This window comes from Moschus berezovskii, chromosome X (genome assembly GCF_049115385.1).
Source record: "Moschus berezovskii isolate FMDL1 chromosome X, NW_MosBer_1.0, whole genome shotgun sequence".
Taxonomy (NCBI): Eukaryota; Metazoa; Chordata; class Mammalia; order Artiodactyla; family Moschidae; genus Moschus; species Moschus berezovskii.
In genome coordinates this window covers 17,811,046-17,837,900 of record NC_142488.1, presented here as the reverse complement: position 1 = coordinate 17,837,900, position 26,855 = coordinate 17,811,046, and the positions used below count along the sequence as shown (strand labels likewise).

At 37.1% G+C, this 26,855-nt stretch overlaps 1 protein-coding gene and 1 pseudogene across 3 annotated transcripts in view; both read right to left on the bottom strand.

Moving 5' to 3' along the window:
- The window catches only part of CDKL5 (cyclin dependent kinase like 5), a 181,999-nt gene that overhangs the window by 88,227 nt on the left and 66,917 nt on the right, over positions 1-26,855 (bottom strand). For all 3 annotated transcript variants that reach the window (XM_055437908.2, XM_088833609.1, XM_055437909.2), the window contains one exon: positions 26,338-26,372. In XM_055437908.2, the coding sequence (XP_055293883.2) occupies positions 26,338-26,372 (35 nt within the window). The remainder of the gene's footprint in view (positions 1-26,337; positions 26,373-26,855) is intronic.
- On the bottom strand, positions 1,808-26,231 carry LOC148773233 (gap junction alpha-1 protein-like; annotated as a pseudogene).

Here is a 26,855-nt window from a genome sequence, read left to right as displayed (position 1 = left end):
AACAGTCAGATAATTATTAAATACAGTGAATATATAATTTTAGAGTTTCCAATAAATCTTCAGGCTCTGGTGGGTTCATTGAAGAATTCTACCAAATATTTAAAGATGAATCAGCATCGATTTTATATAACCTCTTCCAGAAATCAGAAGAGGAAGAAACACTTCCCAAGTCATTTTATGAAGTTACTGCTATGTGGATACCAAACCCAGACAACACAAAACATGAAAATTACTGACTGATACAGCTCATGAACTCAAAATATTAGCAAATCAAATCCAGCAATATATGAAAAGAAATATGCACCATGACCAAGTTGGATTTATTCCAGATATTCAAGACTGATTTGACATTTGAAAATAATATCAACAGGGTAAAGAACAAAAATCATATAATAGAGGAATCTGACAAAATCCAGCATCCATTCATGACTTAAAAAAAAAAAAAAACTCTGGCAAGCTAAGAATAGAAGGTAATTTCCTTAACTTGATAAACATCATCCACGAAACTCTATAGCTAACATATTTAATGGTGAAAGACAATGCTTTTTCCCTAAGGTCACAAAAAAGACAAGAATGTCTGCTCTAATCACTGCAACTTAACACAGTATTATAAGTTCTAATCAGAGTAATAAGCCACGAAAAAAAAATAAAAAGCAAACTGTAAAAAAAGGAATGAAATGGACACTATATACAAATGACATGATGGTCTACATATAAAATCCCAAGGAATCTATCAAAAAACTCCTAGAACTATGAGTTTCACGAGCTTGTAGAATACAAGTGAAACTAATCACATTTCTATATACAAACTACAAAAATATGGAGACAGAAATTAGAAGCAACATAAGATTTACAATTGCTCCAAGGAAATGAAATACAAACCTAACAAAATAGCTACAGGATCTGTATCCTGAAAATTACAAAATGTTAATGAAAAAAACTGAAGAGAACCTAAACAGAGAAACACACTGTACTCATGTATTATAAGACTCAACAAGATGCCAATCCTTCCCAAATGGATATATAAATTTAAAGTAATTCCTATCAAAATGCCAGCAAGTGTTCTATAGATATAGGAAAGCTTATTCTAAAACAGAAATGGAAAGGCACATGACCTGGAATAGCTAAAGAAATTCTGAAAAAGCAGAATAAGGTGGGAGGAATCACTAGATCTGACGGTGAGGCTTGCTACAGAGCCACATAACAGTAGTCAAGACGGCATGACACTGGCAGAAGGATAAACAATCAGCTCAGAGAACCCACAAATAGAGCCACACAAATACGCTCAACTGATTTTTGCCTCCAAAAGAAATTCAGTGGATGAAGGAGAGACTGTTCAACAAGTAGTGCTATAGCAACTGGTCATCCATAGGCCAAAAAACAAAAAGCCTCAACCTACATCTCAAGCAACCTATATAAAAATTAACTCAAAACAGATCATGGACTGAAATGTAAAATGCAAATTTATAAAATTTTAGAGGCAAACAAAGGAGAAAATCTTTAGGATGAATGACTAGACAAAGAGTTTTTAGACTTACCACCAAAAATACAATCTATAAAAGGAAAAATTATTAAATTACTGCACCAAAATTAAAACATTCTGCTCTGTGAAAGATCTGATTAAGCAATGAAAAGACAAGCTACAAAGCTGGGAAAAAAATATTTTCAAACATATCCAACATGGATTTTAATCAAGAATATATATTTTTCAAAAACTCCTTAAATTCAACAGTAATAAAACATTCAACTAGAAAATGGACGAATAACAGATATTTCACTGAAGAGAATATAGAGATCAGTCCTGGGTGTTCATTGGAGGGACTGATGTTGAAGCTGAAACTCCACTACTTTGGTCACCTGATGCGGAGAGCTGACTCATTTGAAAAGACACTGATGCTGGGAAAGATTGAGGGCAGGAGAAGAAGGGGACGGCAGAGGATGAGATGGTTGGATGGCATCACTGACTCGATGGACATGAGTTTGAGTGAACTCCGGGAGTTGGTGATGGACAGGGAGGCCTGGCGTACTGAGGTTCATGGGGTTGCAAAGAGTTGGACATGACTGAGTGATTGAACTGAACTGAATATAGAAATGTCAAACAAGAACACGAAAAGATGCTCAACATGATTAGCCATTACAGAAACGCAAATTTAAACTACAATGAGATCACCTATATACTTATTAGAATGGCTAAATAAAAAATAGTAATAATACCAAAGGTTGGTGAGCACATGGAGAATGAGAGCAGTCATACATTGCTGATGGGAAGAGAAACACTCTGGAAAAAAAGAGTACACCAGTAGTTTCTCACAAAACTATACACTCATTTAGCATATAACTCAGAAATTATACTTTTCAGCATTTATTCCAGGGAAATGAAACCTCATGTTCACAAAAATCCTGTACATGACTCTTCATAGCAGTTTTATTTGTAATAGCCAAAAACTAGAAAAAACCTGAAGGTCCTTCAATAGGTTAAAAAAACCAGGATACCTCCACTATATGGAATACTGCTGCTGCTGCTGCTGCTGAGTCACTTCAGTCGTGTCCGACTCTGTGTGACCCCTTAGACGGAAGACTACTCAGCAATAAAAAAGAACAAATTATTGGTTCACACAAAAAACCTGGATTGTTCTCAAGGGAGTCATGCTGAGTGAAAAAGGCCAATCTCAAAAGGTTATATACTATATCATTCCATTTAAATAGCATTCTTGAAATGACAAAATTATAGGGATGAACATATTAGTGGTTGCCAGGGGATAGGTAGAGGGGAAAGGAGGGCTGTAGCTATGTCGGGATGTAGCTGTGTCTATGAAAAGACTGCATAAGGAATCCTGGTTAAAAAACACTGTCTTCTATCTTGACTGTGGTGGCCACACGAGTCTACACAAGTGATAGAACCTGTACACACAAGCACACATACCACATACACACTAGTGCAAGTAAAATTGGTGAAATCTGAATATGATCCCTGGATTATATCAATGTCAGTTTTCCGGTTATGATGTTCTGCTATAATCATGTAAGATACTACTATTGGGAGAAATTAGTTGAAGGATATATGAAATCTATTATTTCTTATAATTGCATGTGAACCTATAATTATCTCAAGAGAAAAAATTAAAGAAAATCAAGTCAGCAATATATGAAAATGAATGTGAAATAGGAAGTGAGGGTGGCCAAGTTCAATCTGATTCCAAGGTTTCATAAGTTTTACAGTCTCCTATAGAAGCACACACCCCATTAGAACATAATAGTGATTCTTCCTCAAGAAAGGTTTTGTGAGAAGGAAATCTGAAAGACTCTTGACTGAACCAAGCGAATGGGTTTTCCAAATGAGACTGTCAGAGCAAGATGCAGTCAGATGGATTGGCAAGTTTAATGTTGTCCCCAACTCTGCCTTCCCCTGGTGCCCTGTCAGGTAGGAGGAAGCTTCTGACGAAAAGTAGATCAGTTAAAAGAAAAACAAAGAAGCTATAATTTTTGCACATCTGAAAGTAGTAAGTTTATGTATGATGCTGCTACATATAATTTAAAAAGCAAATACTAAAACCTTCTCTAACACAGTCTCCACAATTCCATTTCAAAAAATCTGTTCTAGCGTATTCTGCTTAGATGAAGATGTACCAAGGAAGAATTCAAAAAGATCAGTGCAGCCAGAAGCTCTCAAAGAAAGCAGTCATGCAGATTGCTCTCTTAACAGTTTACTGAACAAAGAACACTCTGTAGAACATATGATGGGCTAGGTCTACATTGCGTGCAGTAAAGCTGAACATGACAATAGTTCAATGTGAAATGTTAAACAAAATTAGGGCTTTTCATTGTACAAAACTTCTTATGTAGCTGTCATGTAAGAATAATGCATTAAATTCAGCATTTTCACCAATCATCCATCAGTTCAGTTCAGTTGCTCAGTCGTGTCCGACTCTTTGCAACTCATGGACTGCAGCATTTCTGTGGTATATATTTCAAACAAATTAGTTACACTGAAAATACTCAAACATCTTTCAACTTCTCTTGGATGCCAAATAAAATCTTAGTATAAATATCAAAAATGCTGGTCACCCCAAAAGACAGACTGCCAAACTCAAAAGAATATAAGTTCCAAAATACTGTTTATTAAGTTGGATGAAGGCAAGAACTATCAGTTATTGAAAAATTCATGTAAGAACACTTAATAGTCCAGCTGTAAGCATTTAAGTTTCTCACATTAATAAGTACTGTTTATAGAATTAAAATTCTATCATTCAAGCATCAACGATTACATTTCAGAAAAAGGAAATCATCTGTGCCATCTTTCTACAAAAGAGAAAACATTATAATGAACAGAATTAGTATCTAAATAGGATACACTGCGGGTTGGGGGTACTTAATGAAAAATAGTGCTTTACGTTTATGGTAGAAATTATGTAATGTAAATATAATTTTGACCCTTACCAAAAAAATTCATGAGAAAAGCTAAAATTTGAACCCTGTGTGTATGATTTTAAAATATATGTTCATGAGTTTATACTGCATCTGTTTATACCAATACGTGGCAAATATCTATCAGTTTCACATACACTGAACTATTCTAGGGGAATACAGGGAGAAAAAGGCCTTACTTATGCATCACCTAGTACAACTTTTACTTATAAAAATGCAAGTTCTTTGAGTCAATGACTTTAAATACCAACATGTACCTCTGTTAATTCCCCTCTCTCCATCCTCCTATCCCCAACATCTCGAAAGAACTAGTCTAATGCCTTTGTATCTGCTAAGCTTTGTCAATGAGGTCGTTGAGTACCACCTCCACTGAAACAAAAGTACACTGTCTATTGCACCTTCCTTTTCTTTAACAAGTGAGCAGAATTGTAATGCTTTCAACCACCTGTCTAGATCTCTAGGTAATTTATACTGCTGCTGGCATGTCTGCTAGCTCGGCAGAACGGCTGCTTGTCTACAATGGCCAGTGTCCAGTAGCTAGATATTTTTTGGAGTTATGCTTGTTATCAGGGAAATCAGAAGTTTATGTACGTTAGAGACAGTGCTTCCTGCCTGTCCCATTTAAACTTGCTATGCGCTGTAATTGGCAAGGTTTGGCTCACTTCCTTGTCTGCTGTAACTGTGGCAGAAAGAACTGTTTCTGTCTTTGGGAACCAGTTCATGCCTGTGAGGAAACATGGTGGAAAGAGGAATAGTTGATGAGGAGCCACTGGAGGGGCTTGGCAGACCAGAGGAAAGGCTCACTCTCTGGATCCTTCAAATGGTCTTTAATGCTCCTGAATAAGACAGAGAAAAGATCAGTGATATTCAAGGCAAGAGACATCAAGGAAACCAGCAGCATTAAGTAGATGAAGATGCTTTTCTCTGTGGGGCGAGAGAGGAAGCAATCCACCTGATGCAGCAGGGGTCTCATTTGCAAGTGTAAACCACATTCAGGTTGAATCCCTAGATGTACCACTGGATCAGCAGGAAAGTCACCTCAAAGACAGACCTGAAGAAGATGGAGATGGTATAGGTTTACAGCAAGCCTCCACTCCCACCATTTTCACCTTGCCGTGTTCTTCAAGGCCATACTTGAACTTCCTGATTTCAATTTCCTCTAAGGGCATCTCTACAATGGCACCATTGGTTTGGGCAACTTTGAGTTCCTCCTCTTTCTTATTCAACTTGTCCTCCTTTTGCATCACACAGGACACACGGACTAGGTACAAGAGTGTGGGGACAGATGCAAATATGATCTGCGGGACTCAGAAATGCATGTGAGAGATTGAGAAGGACTTATCATAGCAGACGTTTTCATAACCAGGTTGCCCAGCATTACAACTAAAGGCAAACTACTCATCATGTCAGGCTGACTCAACTGCAACATGTTCCCAGTAGAAGGATTCTGAAAACGCAAAGGACTGAGAGCCATGCCTTCCCTCTAGCTGTGAGCCCTGTCAAGGAGCTGGCCTAAAGCACTCTAGTAACTCATGCTGCCTGTTTGCTGTTCTTCCCCTTAAAAGCGAAGTAGGTATGCCAAGCAACTGCACTCCTCAGAGGATGAAGTGAAATGAAAAAGCACTCAGAACTGTCTAAAGCTTACAAGTCTGCTACTCTTTGGTACCTTCCTCATTCTTTCCCTTAACAAAAGGCAATTGCTGATATCTGACAACAGCTTATGTGGATTCATTTTCCATACATGGTGAGTAAATATTCTTAAATAAGAATGTACATATATCAATAATGTGACAAGTTTCATAAACAGGGGAACAAAATAGACACATTTAAATATCTCCAATTCCAGAATAAAGCAATCTTCAAAGATTAAAACTCAAGCACAAAAACTGAATTAAAAATTGACATGCATATATTGGCTGATTCATTTTCAAATGTATCGGGCCATCATCTCCAGATGATGATATTCATCCCAGCATTATTTATGGAGTGCCTAGCAGGTGTCACGTATGGTAATGGGCACTGGTTCCTACTATGAGTCCTTCAGAGCTCACAATCAACTAGGGGGAACAGATCAGCAAAATCACAGTATTTTATTGATTATCACAATTAATTGACTGTAAGATAAATCATTATTTTATTTATAATTAATTGACTGTAAGATGAATCATTATTTTATTTACCATTCAGAAAGCAATCAGGGAATCCAAGGTAAGATGTGCCCCAATTTCAGAATTGGGGGGGGAAATGTATACTTAGAATCAATGAAAAAGGTTTAGTAAATGAATATACAAGTGCAAATTTAAGTAAGTGTCAATAGGAAACAAAACACAACGAAATCCAGATCAGAATGTATAGAGTCGGCCAAGAAGACTGGAAAAACTGCTGCGTATAAAGCAGCAGCAAAAATCTGAAGAGGGAAGGACTCACTGTACTCAAGGAGCTCAAAGGCAGGCAGTATGGTTACCAGGTAGTAGACATAGGTAGCAGAATATGACAAAGGAGGTTACCTCAGGCATCAGCAGAGAATCCCAGAGGCATAAAGTCAAATCACACCGTGAGTCCGGGGCAAGACTGAGGCCATCAGAGAAAGTAGTAATGGCACTTGGGGGAGGAAACAGGATGCAATTGAGGGATATACAAATCAGTACAGAGACAAGGGTTCTGGGTAATGGGTGACCAGTGAATTTTGGTGGTGTCAAAAGATGTCAGGAATCATGGGTCTGATCCTGAGAGTCTCTGGAGAGGGGAAGGCAATCTGTACCAGTGCTGTGGTCCTGAATGCTGTGGTACATAAAGGGGCATTTTACAACGATAGCTGCCATTCCAGTCAGCAGAGAGTAGACCAGCAAGATCAGAACCAAAAAGAGAAGCTGCTACTCTCCCCTCATCTGGGAACTGAAGTCAGGTCTCTGCCAACAGGGGCCTCAATTTAAATACTTATCTACTAAATGTGGACCATTATCTTCCTTTCAATTGTTAGCACATGGAAGCTTTTTTGTAAAGACTACAATACTGACACACTGTGTTCATTCTTCCTGGTCTCTTCTAAGATAGTGTTTTAATATATCAAGAGCTTTTAAAAAAATTTCAGGAGCAGCAATTCTGATACCACCCAACAAAGTGCTGTGAGTAGGTGGAACCTGCATGGGGCACAGCATACACCTGCCGAGCCACTACTGAAGACTTTGTATTCTTTCTCCACGTCCTCCTGACAGTCCTCTTTCTTTATAAGTAATGTCTCTGAAGAAAAAGTCTAGGGAGAAGTTTCTGCCTCTAATTCAGAACATGCCAAACAAACAGATCTTACCTTAAAATGAAGGACCACAGTTAACTGATTATCACATAGCAAACAATTATTTTCAACCAAATTATTTCAACATAGCACTGCCTCATCATTTTCAAAACAAACTTTATTTTTGGGCTCCAAAATCACTGCAGAGGGTGACTGCAGCCATGAAATTAAAAGACACTTGCTCCTTGGAAGGAAAGTTATGACCAACCTAGACAGCATATTAAAAAGCAGAGACATTACTTTGCCAACAAAGGTCCATCTAGTCAAGGCTATGGTTTTTCCAGTAGTCATGTATGGATGTGAGAGTTGGACTATAAAGAAAGCTGAGCGCCGAAGAATTGATGCTTTTGAACTCTGGTGTTGGAGAAGACTCTTGAGAGTCCCTTGGACTGCAAGGAGATCCAACCAGTCAATCCTTAAGCAAATCAGTCCTGAATATTCAGTGGAAGGACTGATGCTGAAGCTGAAACTCCAATACTTTGGCTACCTGATGTGAAGAACTGACTCATTTAAAAAGACCTTGATGCTGGGAAAGATTGAAGGCTGGAGAAGAAGAGGACGATGGAGGATGAGCTGGTTGGATGGCATCACCGACTCAATGGACATGAGTTTGAGCAAGCTCTGGGAGTCGGTGATGGACAGGGAGGCCTGGCGTGCTGCAGTCCATGGGGTCACAAAAAGTTGGACACAACTAAGCAACTGAACTGAACTGAAATTATTTAGTATATTAACATAACGTTCATAATATTTATATTTTAATTCTCCCTCTTTAAAAAATTAATTAAGAAATTATTCCCGAAGGTAAATGTTCATTTCAAACAGTTAAGAAAATTGAAAGAGGAAAATATTTCTTAAAGTAAACACAATCTGCCAATTAATGAGCAATCTTAAATACCATGCAGCTTACTTGTTTCTTGGTTTAACAGCTGTTCCTCACAGTATATTCAGTGAAAAAAATAAAACTTAAAATGAAACCTAAGAAGGGGTGCAAGGTTAATGCATTTTACAATGTCAACCACTCAATGTTGGTTACAACTGTTCTCTAAGGATAAGAACTGAAGCCTCCCAAAATGTAATGTTTTAGCAATTAATCAAATTATAAGATTTAAAAGCATACCCAGTGCTTTCTCAATTGCTTAAATAATATATTTTAGCCAAACTGTCCTCTATCAGGCAGACTCTGGAAGTAATCCTATTAAGCTAAAATCACCAAGATGTATAGTTCAAAATTAATACATTCTTCAAGGTTAATTGAAAATAGACCATTCACAGCATAAAAGTTGGTCATTTATTCTCATTAGTTTTTCAAATTTAACTAATGCTTAGTTCCAAAGATTTCAAAATGCTTTCAAAAACTGAGTTACTTCTTCAAAAACAAGTGGGGTAAAGAAACAACAAATGAAGGTTAAAGAAAGTAATCCCTGAAACTAGTTTAGCATGGTTTATAGAAGATATCGGAGAAGGCAATGGCAAGCCACTCCAGTACTCTTGCCTAGAAAATCCCATGGATGGAGGAGCCTGGTAGGCTGCAGTCCGTGGGGTCGCTAAGGGTCGGACACAACTGAGCAACTTCACTTTTCACTTTCACACATTGGAGAAGGAAATGGCAACCCACTCCAGTGTTCTTGCCTGGAGAATCCCAGGGACAGGGGAGCCTGGTGGGCTTCCGTCTATGGGGTCACACAGAGTCAGACACGACTGAAGTGACTTAGCAGCAGCAGCAGCATAGAAGGTATCTGATAAAACAAACCCCTTTATAGAAGGGGTGGGAGCAGGTGCAAAAAATAAAAAATTCTAGTTAATTTAGGATGAAGTTATTGGGAATTTTCTAGAACGACATGAAGTTCTTAACTTTTACAAATCTTTGGCTCTGAAAAAGTTCTTACTAAGCTCTTTTAAAATACACAGATTGGAGATTCAAAGGGATGAAAATAACTGAGAATGAGTCATCTAGCTAAGCAAATGGCTCATACGGAAGTTAAAAGCCTCTTGTTGAACATTATTTTAAAACTGGACAACGTGTTTCCAATTTGAAAATACAAATATAAAACTTTAGGTTTTAGCTCCAATACATAAAGTGCTTGGGTATTGTCATTCCTATCCTTACAAGAAAAAATCCAAATAAACTGCCAACCAACAACTCTTATTAGACTTATCAGAGAATTGAGGACACAGGACAAACTGAACTACTGAAATCTGGAGAGACAGGCAAATGCAGAGAATCACATCCAAGATCAGCTTACCTGGAACAGAAGGTGTTGGAGTAATACACTAGTAAGAAAATTTAAATTGTAATTTTGACAAAAGATTATGCATAAGAACTCTTGGAGGCCCAATCTTAGGAAAGCCTCTATATTCTAATGGCTTTACCTGCAGGAACCTTACCAAGTTCTGAGTGTAAAGATCCAACAACAATCTCCTCCCCTTTTGGGTAAGAGGAAGAGAGAAGTAATCATTTTGAAATGCACCCATGGGAAAGGTAACAGTTTTGAAATAAGCCTAGAAGGTTCTCCTTAACAAAGGCCAACATTCCAAGGGAAAACTTACCCAAGCCTTTTATACTGTCCTGGGAGTGGGAGAATTAGCCAAATACAGACTCCTCTAGCCTCAGTTCAATTCAGTCGCTCAGTCGTGTACCACTCTTTGCGACCCCATGGACTGCAGCACGCCAGGCCTCCCTGTCCATCACCAACTCCCAGAGTTCACCCAAACTCATGTCCACTGAGTCAGTAATGCCATCCAACCATCTCATCCTCTGTCGTCCCCTTCCCCTCCTGCCCTCAATCTTTCCCAGCATCAGGGTCTTTTCAAATTAGTTAGCTTTTCACATCAGGTAGCCAAAGTATTGGAGTTTCAGCTTCAGCATCGGTCCTTCCAATGAACACCCAGGACTGATCTCCTTTAGGATGGACTGGTTGGATCTCCTTGCAGTCCAAGGGACTCTCAAGAGTCTTCTCCAACACCAGAGTTCAAAAGCATCAATTCTTCGGCGCTCAGCTTTCTTTATAGTCCAACTCTCACATCCATACATGACTACTGGAAAAACCATAGCCTTGACTAGATGGACCTTTGTTGGCAAAGTAATGTCTCTGCTTTTTAATATGCTGTCTAGGTTGGTCATAACTTTCCTTCCAAGGAGCAAGTGTCTTTTAATTTCATGGCTGCAGTCACCCTCTGCAATGATTCTGGAGCCCCCCAAAATAAAGTCAGCCACTGTTTCCCCATCTATTTCCCATGAAGTGATGGGACCATATGCCATGGTCTTAGTTTTCTGAATGTTGAGCTTTAAGCCAACATTTTCACTCTCCTCTTTCACTTTCATCAAAAGGCTCTTTAGTTCTTCTTCACTTTCTGCCATAAGGGTGGTGTCATCTGCATACCTCTAGCCTTGTTTCACCTAAAAGGAAGAAGGTTGCAGTCCAGGGCTCAGGCCCACCAAAAGACTAACATTTGGTTCTAAGATCATAAAACACTTCCCCTTCCCCACATTCTACCACCACGTCACCAAAGTGCCAGTACAATAACAACAGATAACAACAGAAAGAGTTGCAAGAAACAGATTCTATTTAAAAAGGACTTCTTAGGGAAACCTGAAGATAACGGGGAAGTAAAATTTTAAAAATAAAGAAACTAGAGGAAACTGAAGCCTCTGGCATATACACATTTAACATTAAACACAGCCTAACTCCTACCCAAATTAACATGAAACCTTACACTATGGGCCTATTTACCTCTGTTTCTATTATCCAATATGTCCTACCTGGCTCTTAGTAAACAGTAAAAAGTATGCTAAAAGGCAAGGGAAAACACTGAGGAGATTAAGCCAGCATCAGAACAAGACTTAGACTGGTCACAGATTTGGGGATTACCAGGAATAATTTCAGATAACAACTACCATTACTATCATAATGCTTGAATGGAAAAGGGAGACAACATTCAAGAACAGATGACTAATGTAAGAATATACAACTTTAAGGAAAAATTGAAATGCTAACAATCAAAAACACCATAACAAAAATGAATAATACTTTTAATGGACTCAGCAGTAGACTGGACACAGCCAAGGAAGCAATCAGTGAGTTTAAAGATATGTCAGAGAAGTTTCCCAAACTAAAATGCAAACAGAAAAAACAATTTTTTTTAAAGGAGAAAAGAATATCCAAGAACTATGTGACAATTACAAAAGGTGTCACTGAAATACCAGAAGAAGAATGAGACAAAAGAGAACTATTTGAACGAATAACTGCTGAGAATCTGACAAAATCAATGTCTTCCAAATCAAAGACACCAAATGATATATCCAAGAAGCTCAAAGCACACCAAGTAAGATAAATACCTGAAAACTCTACACCTAAACATACTGTATTCAAACTACAGAAAATCAAATGCAAAGAGAAAATTATGAAAGAAGTCAGAGGGGGGAAAAAACCTTACTTATAGAAAACAAGGGTAAGAAGTACATTTGACTTCTCAGAATTCAGAAAGTGAAATATTTAGTGGTGAAAGAAAAACAATAAACGAATCTAGAAAGCATTCAGTGAAATTATCCTTCAAAAGTGAAGGAGAAATACTTTCTCAGATAAACAAAAACTGATGGAATTTGTCACTAGTGGACCTGCCCAGTAGAAACTGTTTTTGAAAGTTCTTCAGAGAAAGAAAACGACATAGATCAGAAAGTCAGATCCACACAAAGAAAGAAGGAAAGAAATCATTGGAGAAGGCATAAATGAAGTTTAAAAAATCTATTTTTCTTATTCTTAATAGATAATTGTTCTAAGTAACAATGTGTGTGCAAGCTCAGTTGTGTCCTACTCTTTTCAACCCCATGGACAGAAGTCCATCAGACTCCTCTGTCCATGGGATTCTCCAAGCAAGAATACTGGAGTAGGCAGCCATTTCCTACTCTTCTAAGTAATAATAGTAATAGCGTATTTGCTGATTATAGCAAATGGATATGTAAAATGAAAGGTACCTCTACTATCTGAAAGGCAGATTAAGAGTTATCTGACAGTAGACTTAGACAAGTTGTAAATATACACTGTAAACTCTAGAGCAACAACTAAAAACCTTTTTAAAAAGAAATATACTGGATATGCTGAGAGGAGAGAAAATAGAATCATAGCAAATGGTCAACTGAAATCAGGGAAGGCAGAAAAAGGGGACCAATTATTGATCTTAGAAAAAGGAGTATAACAAATAGAAAAGTAATAAACATGGTTCATATTAATCCAAGTATATATATATAATACTCACTTTATTGTGAATAGCCTAAATACACCAATTAAAAAGTACTGTCAGAGTAGATTTTTAAAACTCACATTAAATATAAAGATACATTAAACTCACATTAAATATAAATATAAAGCAAAAGGATGAAGAAAGATATACCCTGTTATTGTAATACTAATCAAAAGAAAGCTGAAGTAGCTATATCAGTTTCAGACAAAGACTTTAGAACAAGAAAAATTAACAGGATAAAGAGGGGCATTAGAAAATGATATACTCCCCAAGAAGGCACAACAATCCTTAATATGTATGCACCAAACAAGCATCAAAATATATGAGGCAAAAGACAGAACTGCAAAGAGAAATAAACAAATCCACTATTATAGTTGGATACTTCAATACCCCCATTAGGTAACTGACAGATCCAGCAGGCCAAAAAAAAAGAATAAAACAAATAAAGATAGGTGAATTGAATAGCACCATCAATCAACCAGATCTACTTGCTATTTCTGTAACACTTCATCCAACAACAGCAGAATACATATTATTCTCAAGTCACACGGAATATTCATCAATATAGACCAAATTCTGCACCACAAAACACAACTTCACAAAATTCAAAGAACAAAAATCATACAAAGTATACTCTCACACCACAACAGAATTAAACTAGAAATAAGTAACAAAAAGATAGCTGGAAAATCTTAAAATATTTAACTATTAAACAATATACTTCTAAATATACATAAGTCAAAGAATAAATCTAAAGAGGATTTAAAAAATATTTTTAACTAAATGAAAATCAAAATCTATATAATGCAGCAAAAGCAGGACTTAGAGAAAAGTTTATAGTATTGTATACATATATTCTAAAAGAAAACAGGCTTAAAATTGATAACCTAAGCTTTTACCTTAGGAAATAAGGCAAAGAAGGACAACTTAAGACTAAAGCAAGTGGATAAGAGAATAGAACAGTAAAAATTATAGCAATAATCAAAATTGAAAACAGGAACTCAACAGTGAAAAACCAGTGGAGACAACAGATGGTTCTTTGAAAACACTGATAAAATTGATAAGCCTTTGACAAGAACCAAAAAAAAGAGAAGACACAAATTATTAACAGAAATGAAAGAAGAGTCATCACTACAAATCACATGGACATTAAAAGGATAATAAAGGAATATTATAAACAAATCTACATCTACATATTTGATAACTTAGATAAGTGAACCAATTCCTTGAAAGAAACAAACTATCAACATTTATACAAGGAAAAATAATAGATGATGTGAATAGGCCTATGTCTATGAAAGGAAGAAATTCTTTGCAATCTCTTCCAGAAAACAAAAGTAGAAAAACACTTCAAAGAGAACTCTATGAGGCCACATTAGGGTATTACCAATCCTGAAACCAGATAAAGACATTAAAAGGCAAATTATATGAACTAGGGGCTTCCCTTGTGGCTCAGCTGGTAAAGAATTTGCCTGCAATGTGGGAGACCTGGGTTCGATCCCTGGGTTGGGAAGACCCCCTGGAGAAGGGAATAGCTACCCACTCCAGTATTCTGGCCTGGAGAATTGCATGGACTGTATAGTCCATGGGGTCGCAAAGAGTTGGACAGGACTGAGTAACTTTCACTTTCACCCACATGGACTAGACATAGAAATCTGCAACCAATATTATCAAGTCAAATTCAGCAACGTACAAAAAGAAATACACATCTCAACCAAGTGGGATTTATCTCAGATGTGCAAGGCTGGTTCAACATCCTAAAATTAATTCATAATCAACAGATGAAAGTAAAACCACATGATTATATCAAGTGATGTAGAAAAGCATTTGACAAAACCCAATACCCATTCATGATAAATACTCTTAGCAATCTTAGAGAGAACTTCCTCAACTTGATAAAGAATATCTAAAAAAAAACCCTACAAGCTGAAAACATCATATTTAACGGTGAGAAACTGCATACCTTCCCACTAAGCTCAGAAAAAGACAAGATGTCTCTTCTCACCATTTGTATTAAACACTGTACTGGAATTTATAACTAATACAGAACAAGGAAAGGAAAGAAAAGGTATACAGATTGGGAAAGAAGAAATAAAACTATTTTGTTTGCAGATGATATGATTTGATTATAAAGAAAATCCTAAAGAATCTACCCCCCACCAAAAAAAAAAAAAAACCGCTGAAACTAATAAGCAATTCTAGCAAGGTCAATGTATGGACATAACAGAAGCAGAAGATATTAAGAAGAGGTGGCAAGAATACACAGAAGAACTGTACAAAAAAGAGCTTCACGACGAAGATAATCACAATGGCGTGATCACTCACCTGAAGCCAGACATCTTGGAATGTGAAGTCAAGTGGGCCTTAGAGACCATCACTACGAACAAAGCTAGTGGAGGTGATGGAATTCCAATTGAGCTATTTCAAATCCTGAAAAATGATGCTGTGAAAGTGCTGCACTCAATATGGCAGCAAATTTGGAAAACTCAGCAGTGGCCACAGAACTGGAAAAGGTCAGTCTTCATTCCAATCCCAAAGAAAGGGAATGCCAAAGAATGCTCAAACTACCGCACAATTGCACTCATCTCACACGCTAGTAAAGTCATGCTCAAAATTCTCCAAGCCAGGCTTCAGCAATATGTGAACCGTGAACTTCCAGATGTTCAAGCAGGTTTTAGAAAAGGCAGAGGCACCAGAGATTAAATTGCCAACATCTGCTGGATCATGGAGAAAGCGAGAGAGTTCCAGAAAAACATCTATTTCTGCTTCATTGACTATGCCAAAGCCTTTGACTGTGTGGATCACAATAAACTGTGGAACATCCTGAAAGAGATGGGAATACCAGGCCACCAGACCTGCCTCTTGAGAAACCTGTATCCAGGTCAGGAAGCAACAGTTAGAACTGGACATGGAACAACAGACTGGTTCCTAATAGGAAAAGGAGTACGTCAAGGTTGTATATTGTCACCCTGCTTATTTAATTTATATGCAGAGTACATCATGAGGAACGCTGGGCTGGAAGAAGCACAAGCTGGAATCAAGATTGCTGGGAGAAATATCAATAACCTCAGATATGCAGATGACACCACCCTTATGGCAGAAAGTGAAGAGGAACTCAAAAGCCTCTTGATGAAAGTGAAAGAGGAGAGTGAAAAAGTTGGCTTGAAGCTCAACATTCAGAAAACAAAGATCATGGCATCTGGTCCCATCACTTCATGGCAAATAGATGGGGAAACAGTGGAAACAGTGTCAGACTTTATTTTTTTGGGCTCCAAAATCACTGAAGATGCTGATTGCAGCCAGGAAATTAAAAGACGCTTACTCCTTGGAAGGAAAGTTATGACCAACCTTGGTAGTATATTAAAAAGCAGAGACATTACTTTGCCAACCAAGGTCCATCTAGTCAAGGCTATGGTTTTTCCCGTGGTCATGTATGGATGTGAGAGTTGGACTGTGAAGAAAGCTGATCGCCAAAAAATTGATGCTTTTGAACTGTGGTGCTGGAGAAGACTCTTAAGAGTCCCTTGGACTGCAAGGAGATCCAACCAGTCCATTCTAGAGGAGATGAATCCTGGGTGTTCATTGGAAGGACTGATGCTAAAGCTGAAACTCCAATACTTTGGCCACCTCATGCGTCGAGTTGACTCACTGGCAAAAGAATCTGATGCTAGGAGGGATTTGGGGGTGGGAGGAGACGGGGACGACAGAGAATGAGATGGCTGGATGGCATCACCGACTCGATGGACATGAATTTGAGTGAACTCCGGGAGTTGGTGATGGACAGGGAGGCCTGGTGTGCTGTGATTCATGGGGTCGCAAAGAGTCGGACACGACTGAGCAACTGAACTGAACTAAACTGAGCAAGGTCATATGATACAACGCTAATATACAAAGTCAATTGCTTTCCTATATACCAGCAATGAACTGGTTTTTAAAAATTAAAAACAGGACTTCCTTGGTGGTACAGTGGATAAGAATCTGCCTGCGAATGCAGGGGACACAAGTTTGATCCCTGGCCCAGGAAGATTCCACATGCCGTAGGCAACTAAAGCCCGTGCACCACACCAACAGAGTATACACGATGGGTCCACAAGCCACAATTAATGAGCTCTCGAGCCTAGAGCCTGTGCTCCCAACAAGAGAGGCCACCGCAACAAGAAGCCTGTGCACCATAACAAAGGGTAGCCCCTGCTCATCACAACTAGAGAAAGCGCGAGTGCAGCAAAAACCTAGCACAGCCAAAAATAAATAATGTTTTTCAAAAAATTAAAAATAATACCATCTGTATCATCACCAAAAGAAAAAAAATACTTAGCAATAAATCTAACAAAACAATTATAATATATGCATGTAAAAAACTAAACCCTGTTGAAAAATTAAAATGAGAAAAATCAAATGCAGAGATATTCTGTACTCATTGATTAGAAGACACAATATTGTTAAGATGTCAATTCTCAACTCAATCTACAGATTTAATGTGATCCCAATCCAAGCAAGCTATTTTGTGGATATCAACAAACTGATTTAAAAGATAATACAGAAAAAGGAAAAAGACCTGGCATAGCCAATACAATATTGGAAAAGAACAACAAAATTGAAAGACTGACACTACCTGACTTTAAGACTTATTGTAAAGCTGCAGGAAATCAAGAGAGTATAATATTGGTGAAGAACAGACATATAGATCAATGAAACAAAACACAGATCCCAAAACAGACTCAACACAAACACAGCTGATCTTCGATAATTAAGCAGTGACAATCCAATGGAGACAGAAGTCCTTTCAACAAATGGTCGAAATAACCTAATCAAAAATGGGTCAAGGACTTGACATTTCTCCAAAGACTTACAAACAGCCAAGAGCACATGAAAAGATGTCCAACATCACCAATCATTAGTGTCATGCAAATCAAAACCATAATGTGACACCGCTATAGACTAGGATGGCTGCAGTAAAAATAATAATAATAGTAAGGAAACACGTATTGGCAAAGATGTGGAGAAACTGGAACCTTTGGACAGTGCTGGCAGAAATGTAAAGTGGTACAGCCACTGTAGAAAAGTTACGTGATTCCTCAAAAATGTTAAACACAGAATTCTCATATTACCCAGCATTTTCACTTCTTGGTATATAACCCAAAAGAACTGAAAACCAGGACTCAAACAAAACTCGATCACAAAACTTCACAGCAACACTATTCACAATAATCAAAAGGTGAAAACAACCTAAACGTTCATCTACAGATAAATGGATAAACAAAAGTGGTATGGCCATACAACAGAATATTACTCAGTCATAAAAAAAAGGGAATGAAGTAACAATACAGGCTACATGGATGAATCTCAAAAACATTACACTAAGTGAAAGAAGTCAAATTCAAATAGCTACAAATTGTATGTGATTCCCCTTATATGAAATATCCAGAATAGGTAAATCTATAGAGACAGAAAGCAGATTTGTGTTTGCCAGAGACAGATAAAGTGAGAAACAAGTGAGTACTTAATGGGTATAGGGTTTTCCTAGGGGGTGATAAAGTGTTTTGAAACTTGATAGAGGTAGTGATTGTACGATATTGTGAATGTACTGAATGCTACTGAGCTGTACACTTTAAAATGATTGGTTTTATATTATGTGAATTTTACTTTCATTTTTTTTAAAAGGTCACAACACTGTAAATCAACTGTATGTCAATTAAAAAATATAAGGGCCTATGTGGTTTACTTCCTGGCTCAAGCACCTACTCGGAGAAGGCAATGGCAAGCCACTCCAGTACTCTTGCCTAGAAAATCCCATGGACGGAGGAGCCTGGTAGGCTGCAGTCTGTGGGGTTGCTAAGGGTCGGACACGACTTCACTTTTCACTTTCACACATTGGAGAAGGAAATGGCAGCCCACCCCAGTGTTCTTGCCTGGAGAATCCCAGGGACGGGGGAGCCTGGTGGGCTTCCGTCTATGGGGTCACACAGAGTCGGACATGACTGAAGTGACTTAGCAGCAGCAGCAGCAAGCACCTACTAACTTGTATGGCTTTTAGGAAATTAACCTATTTGAGCACCAGTTTCCTCCACTTTAAAGGAAGGTAATTCTAACTTTTATAACTGTTATGAGGATCTAAAGAGTAATGAAAATAAAACACCAAGCCCTGCACAATGCCTGGAAGTTAAGAGATACTTGAAACAGAGATTATTACTATCGCTTCTTCTCATTTATGCTCACTTGAATTATACAATATTAGGAAGTTATCTCAAGTTTCTTTGCTTCTAGAGAATTTTCCTCTTCATACTTGTAAGAATGTCCTTCTCATGAACTCAAGTTACCTTTCATAGTCTCAGTGAAGACTGTTTTCTTCTTTGTATTCACCTCTGAATGAAAAGAGAGCTATTCAGGCCAGTGATGAAACACAGAGTGAATAGACTGCATGTGTCTCTGTATGCCCAGCCCGGTTCCTAGAAAGTCCAATTCTCCATTCTGATTCTTGATCGTGAAAGAGGGAACCAATATAAAACTTCCTACTTAACCAGCCAAAAGATTTACTCAAGCTCAGCTCAAGGGAAAAATAATTTTCAGTGGAAGTTCCACACGTTATTAATTCTATTCCTCAGACTCCAAGGGCAAAGAGACAAACAGAAACTGAGATTGTTGGTCCACTGAGGCCACTGTTCTGCTTCCACTGTATTCTTCTAGTTAGGGCTTGCTCAGCATGACAGTCAGCAAACTTCTGTTCAGGAAGAGTCACAAAATAAATACACTATTTTAGACTTTGTATGTCATATGGTCTCTGTTGAAACTACTTTTGTCATTTTAGTGCAAAAGCATCCATGGAAAAAACATAAATGAATGAACGTGGCTAGGTTCCATAAAATAAGTGACAGGCCAGATTTGGCCCACAGGCACTCAATAGATTTTTCCTAAAAAGATATTTGGTTGAATTTTACTTTACAATACCATGCCTCGAACACAGTGCTTTAAGTAGAAGAAGTAGAAAGCTTTTTTTAAAAAAAAATTAAAATACTTTAACATAGGGAACAAACATTTTTTAACCTTTAAATTAAGAAATAGTAAAGCTCAAAAGCACTGTAGAATATGAACTATAGCTTCTAATATTCAGGGGTGGGTTATTTTTATATAAAAATAGATCCCCATGTACTACTTTCGAGTTACTGATTTCAACAACTCATCAAGAGTTATGAGCTATTTAAAAGTATCCACTATATGGGCATTTGTTGATCAGCTACTTTTCTTATACTGCCAATGTCTATATATTTTGGGCTTGTGTAGAAAAATGACTGACACTCATTTTTTGGTCCCTGAAGCTTTAAAGTCACATTAAAGAACAAGTTAAATCCCTTAAGCATAGACATTTATCAAAGACTAATGAAACTACTCATCTTAAGAAGGTATAGAAAGAAAGTTCTCTTACAGAAGGGAATAATTATGCTTTTATGACTGGCAGAAAAGGGAACTTTAAAGTCCACCTTGTGCTCCAGCCAACTCATCCTCTAGATTGGGGGGCTGTGGATGGGAGGAGGGATGAGCATTTAGGAACTGAGTCACTATAAGAAGGATGAATGACGTAAAGTCTTCTGTGTAGACAATGCATGCAGAGCTAGTAGTGGGGCTAGTTCCAATATGACCATTCTCTTATCTCATTTACTAAGAGCAAACAAAAAATAAAATCCAGATTAGGATTTTATCATCTAGATTAAGATGAAAAGGATAAATGCAACCAGGAAACCTACAAAAGTCCCAGATTCTTTTGTTTCCCTAAAGTCAGACTCATCTGGAAATTGACAGGAGTCATTATTTGTTTTACTAAAAATAAGACAACAGAAACATGGGTAATTTTTCCTTTATCAAAAGACTAGCAGAAAATATAAAATATTATAGTACAAAGAAGTACAATTTTGATGACACTTTTGTCCTGTTCCAGAGACTGTTCTACAATTAACTGGATCAGCAACAAAAACCCAGTCAAGAAAGGAAACCACACAGAAGTATCTTTTCTACATGAGTGCCTGTGTAAGAAGAGGCAGATGTTTTCCCCCATTACTGATTCCTACTATCTTTGTTCCTGACCTGAAGTCCAGTTTAACGCTGACATCTCATTAATCTTCATAACCTGCAGTAAATTCACATAATTTCAGAGTGCAATTATTTAAAAAAATTATGATAATCAATTAATACTGAAATATTTCCAGCTGCTTATAATCTTTATGAGAAACCCCAAGTCTCTCTATAATCTTCTTCAAATGCTAGAAATTTTGCACACAAAAGAACCCACATGTTACTTTTATTTAAGGAGGAATAAAATGACAAAGTAATTAACATAATTAATCCCATATATTCTGTTTCTCATGGTTGACTAAAAATTAAAGAAAAACATTTGCTTTATTTAATGTGGGGAAAAAAACCTGAAAAGTTTATTTTGTTCCAGTAGAGAATAACTATGGTTTTAGATGGCAACTATAAATAATTTGTTAAATTGATAATGGTTCATTGACTTTTCCTCAAACATCTTCTTAAAACAGTTTGATTTTTTTAAAAAGTAACAAATCACTCAGTTTTTTGGTAGAAAAACAAAATTAATGTGAAAAAGAAAAATGGAATCACTGATTCAAAACAGCATATTGCTTGCTAAAAATCAAGGCTTATAACAAAAGCTAAATTTATGACTATTAAGCAATAACAAATATCCAAAGAATGCCTTTCCATAGGGGAAATATGGATCCTTGGAAGGAAATTATGACCAGCCTCGATAACATATTAAAAAGCAGAGACATTACTTTGCCAACCAAGGTCCGTCTAGTCAAGGCTATGGTTTTTCCCGTGGTCACGTATGGATGTGAGAGTTGGACTGTGAAGAAAGCTGATCGCCAAAGAATTGATGCTTTTGAACTGTGGTGTTGGAGAAGACTCTTAAGAGTCCCTTGGATTGCAAGGACCAGTCCATTCTAAAATAGATCAATCCTGGGTGTTGGAAGGACTTATGCTAAAGCTGAAACTCCAATACTTTGGCCACCTCATGCGATGAGTTGACTCACTGGAAAAGAGTCTGATGCTAGGAGGGATTGGGGGTAGGAGGAGACGGGGACGGCAGAGAATGAGATGGCTTGATGGCATCACCAACTCGATGGACATGAGTTTGAGTGAACTCCAGGAGTTGGTGATGGACAGGGAGGCCTGGCGTGCTGTGGTTCATGGGGTCGCAAAGAGTCGGACATGACTAAGCGACTGAACTGAACTAGAAAATATTTAATCAAAGCTATTTTTCCTACTACTCTCAATCTCAATTTCTGAACTCTCACAAGAGAAGAATGACGCAATCCAGATCTTCTCTATCTACTCTCTCCTTAACCTCTTGCTATTTGGCATTAATGTATCATTTGACTTAGAGAAGTCATTAATAAATGGCATTGTTAAATGAAATGGATTTTCTCACCTCTCAATCCTTATCATCATGGATCTTTTTATGAGATTTTTATACTATTAGTGAATGCCACTTAAAAAAATATTTTTTCCTTGCTTGCAAGAGGTCTGCTCCTTCTCCTTTAAGTAAGATCATTTAAACACATCTTTCACTCTGCTCTGCTCTCCCTCTTGGAAGGTTCATATCATTTCAGTTTCATCCCAGGCACAAGGAAGCTATTTCTGGAGTCAGATCAAACCCTGGTTTTGCCCCTTATTAGCTGCATAATCTTGGCTCACACAGCCTCTCTCTGACTCAGTTTTCTTATTTATAAAGTCGGGATGGAGAGTGGGGGGATTAAATGTAAAACATCAAATAGACTGCCTACCTACCACATACAGTAGATGCTCAATATGTGGTATTTACTAATATCAGGTTTGGTACCCTGCTGACATTTTACTCTTTATTATGAAAGCCAAATTCATCTTTCCCTTCAAACTTATACAGCCTTTCTAAGTTTTCCAATCAGGTAAAACGATACCAATGCTTTTCCAGTTTACCACCAATCCTTGGGATCACCTTTAATTCCTCCACGGGAACCCACTACACTGCAAAAGCTCTCTTCAGTGTCTTTCCTATTTGGTTCCCAGGTGGCTCAGATGGTAAAGCGTCTACTTGCAGTGCGGGAGACCCTGGTTCGATCCCTGGGTCGGGAAGATCCCCTGGAGAAGGAAATGGCAACCCACTCCAGTACCCTTGCCTAGAAAATTCCATGGATGGAGGAGCCTGGCGGGCTACAGTCCATGGGGTCACAAAGAGTTGGACATGACTGAGCCACTTCACTTTCACTTTCTCTAATTTAAGTCAAGTTTATCATTTAATACTTACAGGCTGTAAGCCAATACTGGATTATTCACAGCTTTTATAACTAGTTATTCAAGAGCATATACACCCACTACTTCAAAACAAACAAAAATTTCTCATAAGTCAACTACAGCCATAGCAAATGAACTACATGAATCAGCACTTCCGTGTCCTAGACTCAATTAGCATCAATCTCCAGCTATCCTCTCTCTTGTCTCAAGTTCTAATCACATCTCCCTATTTCAACTCCATTCCATTCTCCCCACTTTGTTATGAAGATGACCTCTTGGGGCTTCTGTGAAGAAAAGTGTGCTCTAAAACATACCTCCCCTCTCTTGGGCACTTCAAAGCAGACACACATATAAAAAGAAAATAAGCAACGTACATTTGTAGGGTAAAGGTCCAAGTCAGAACTTTTTCCAAATGCGAGTAAAATCATAAATCCCCATAAACAGCTTAACAGTCATTGCTAAGAGTGTTCATATAAAGATAACAGAAGCTGTCAAAAAGAGAGTACAATTACATTTTTCTTTTTTAATTGGGTAGCATTTATTTCAGTAAATTAAGAACTGATCTTTGGCCTGGAAAAGCCCAATATTATATTATGTTCACAAAAGACAAGATTATCTGTTTATAAACATGGCCTCTAAATTGCTTGCAACATAACACAGATTAAAACAGTGACTTTCTTTCATACCTGTTGAAATACACCATACACTAGAAATTATTTAACTATACATACAACCATAGCCAAGCTTCTCAAAAAGAGATCCAATTTATGCACAAGCAATCACACATACCTGTGTAAGTAATCACAACCAACCTGATTTATACATTTTTATAAGCATTTTATTAAAAATTTTGAAAGTATGGAAAATATATGGGCATGATCACTTTACACATACTAGGCACCAAAGAGAGGTTTATATCCTTTTTTTTTTAAACTATACTGTGAGATTTCATAGATATCCATTTGCTTGATCCGAAAGGGTAAATCTTATTGGAAGCATCAAATCTTCTATTTTTGGATAGCCGGGGAAAGATTTGAAGGACTGATTCTAGCTGAAAAAAGGTTATACTATAAGAAGTCTAATGATGAAACAACTGCAAATTCTAGAAAAATTTCTATATTACTCTGAGATAGACACTAATTTATGCTTCAAATTTTCCATCCAGTGGTATCTTTTTTGGTGCATGAAAGGAAAAAACAACAATACTCAGAAAGCTTGTCTGTGAGTCCCTCATTTAGTGAGGGGCAGTAAAAAGAGGTAGTTTTTTTTAAAGATGCAATCTCATTTGCAGCAATCTCACATGTGTGTTCTTAAAAAAATATATGCATTCTTCTAACTCTTCAGATAGACCATAAGATATACAAGGGCAAGAAAACTATGGTTTATTCATCCTTAGAACTCAAAATGCCCTGCACATGGACAAAGGAATCAGAGTTCACATTTAGAGGTGGTTTCCCAAGAGCAGTGACACTAGTTCTCTTCCAGTCTCACTCTGAGCCCATCTTGCCAGCACTAATAGTGTGCATATGCGAACCAGGTACAGTTAGCAAGCATGTCTTAACAAATGAGTAAACTAGATGAAAGTACAGGGAGGAAGGTCACAGGAAGAAGTGTAACAACCGAGAGAAGATACTGTTGGAAGATGTGCCATTATGTATCAGAAATCCCTGGGTTTTAAAATTCAAGGAGTAAGACTAAGAACTGAAGCTTCCCTTGGCTATGTTGTATCAACAGAGCCACAGTATACAAAAAGGGGTATTATGTTCATGAAAGACTCAAATTTAATTTGGACCCTAATAACCTATTTCTCCTGAGTAGTATCTATCCAAGAATATTTTTAAAGTTTCCTAAATTTAACTCAAGGCACCTCCCTAAAAGCATAGCACTTCACTAGACAGTTTTCTATTTGTTTAATTCCAAACTGCAGTGATATTTCTTAATTAGAAATTTAAGGGGCTAAATTTGACTATGTTTATTATTTTAAATTCTTAGTCATCCTGAATCAAGAGCCAATAGTATTAAAATAATTTTTTAAAGATTTATTGGCAGACGTCTTCAGATAACTATTATCAACATGAAATAATTCAAATACCCAATTTCAAGAATAGAAAATTCTTTGAATTAAAGAGATATGTGATGTAAAATCCAAAATACATCAGCTGTCACGAAGCCTTAAATTCAAAATGTTAAGTAATATTTTGTACAGTAGGAAAGAAAAAGCAAACATAAAAATTACATCATCTTTATGTGTGTTGTAACAGATTTGGGAGTTTAAATGGCTCAAACTAAATTGTTAAGCTCATCTCAAACATAAATCATATCACTACATATCAAAAAATTTAAACCTTGGTATTAACAAATTATGCACAAAATAGTATGAGGCCAGATATTAACATTCAGACTAGTTATACCATAATAGAAAAATATTTAACCTAATGTCTGAAACTGTTACAGCTTCAACACTTGCCAGGTTGAAGGTAGTCTGAGTAAAACATGCTCAACACAGCAACACTTGTGGAAACTTGAAATAACCTCCCTGAATAACTGGTGATTATTAACCATAGTCAAAGAATCTATATAATAAGATTCATTTCAAGGCTGTTCAAGGGTGACCAACAACAGCTAAGAGTCATAATCATACACTATTACTTCAAGCCTTATTTCATAACCAAACACCTATCCACTACTCTTCAATATCTGGATTCTGACCCAATAAGCAATCTAAGTTACTGGTTATACAAGAAAAATACTGACTGCTTGAAACTCCTCCTTGCTCTTAAGTTCTTGGACATAAATTAAATCTGCCACTACTCTGATTTCTTCTCTACCACCTTTTCTCTCTTCCCATTAGGCAGCTTTCCATCTACATATAGGTGAGTTGAAAAAAATAGCACATGAGTATAAAGAACTAACGGCTATCTAATCGTGATAAAGCTTACCCAAAGTAGTCTCTTTTTTCAGGTTCCCATATTAATTCTTCATTAACCATCACCATCATCACAGACAGTTTTAATTATATGCCCACATGCACAGAATACTACATTAGTTTCAAAAATGTTAAACATACACAGATATTTTCTTTTTAAAAACCATGTACTTGCCTTATGTCTGCATTTAAGTACAACTCCATAGGCTCCTATAATAAAAAGAAGTGAACAATTAGGGTCACGGATACAAAGTACAGCTCTTGGAAAAATCAAAGTTCTATTATATTTAAAGTGGCTATCAAAATATGAAATAACAGTGATTCCTAAAATGATAATATTCTGCAGTGATAATGCAATGAGCCACATACAAAGAAAGCATGAATATGTATCATATATTTTTTATAAACCAAGAATATAAGCAACTCAATTCCCCAACAAGCATGTACTTTTTAATGTTTCTCTTTTTAAGGAAAATTTTACTTCATACGTTTAAAAATTTCTAGAGATGTGATTTGGACCTAAGAATTTTAAGAATAAATTAAAATTACCTCAAAAGCTTCTAGGAACTCAAAATTTAAGAGCCAATGGTTTCACAAGGGTAGGCTCAAGCATGGAGCCTATCAAATATGTTCTTTCTCCTAGGAGACAATTAAATTCTCTTCTAGGATACTAGAATGTATTCTCTGACTCGC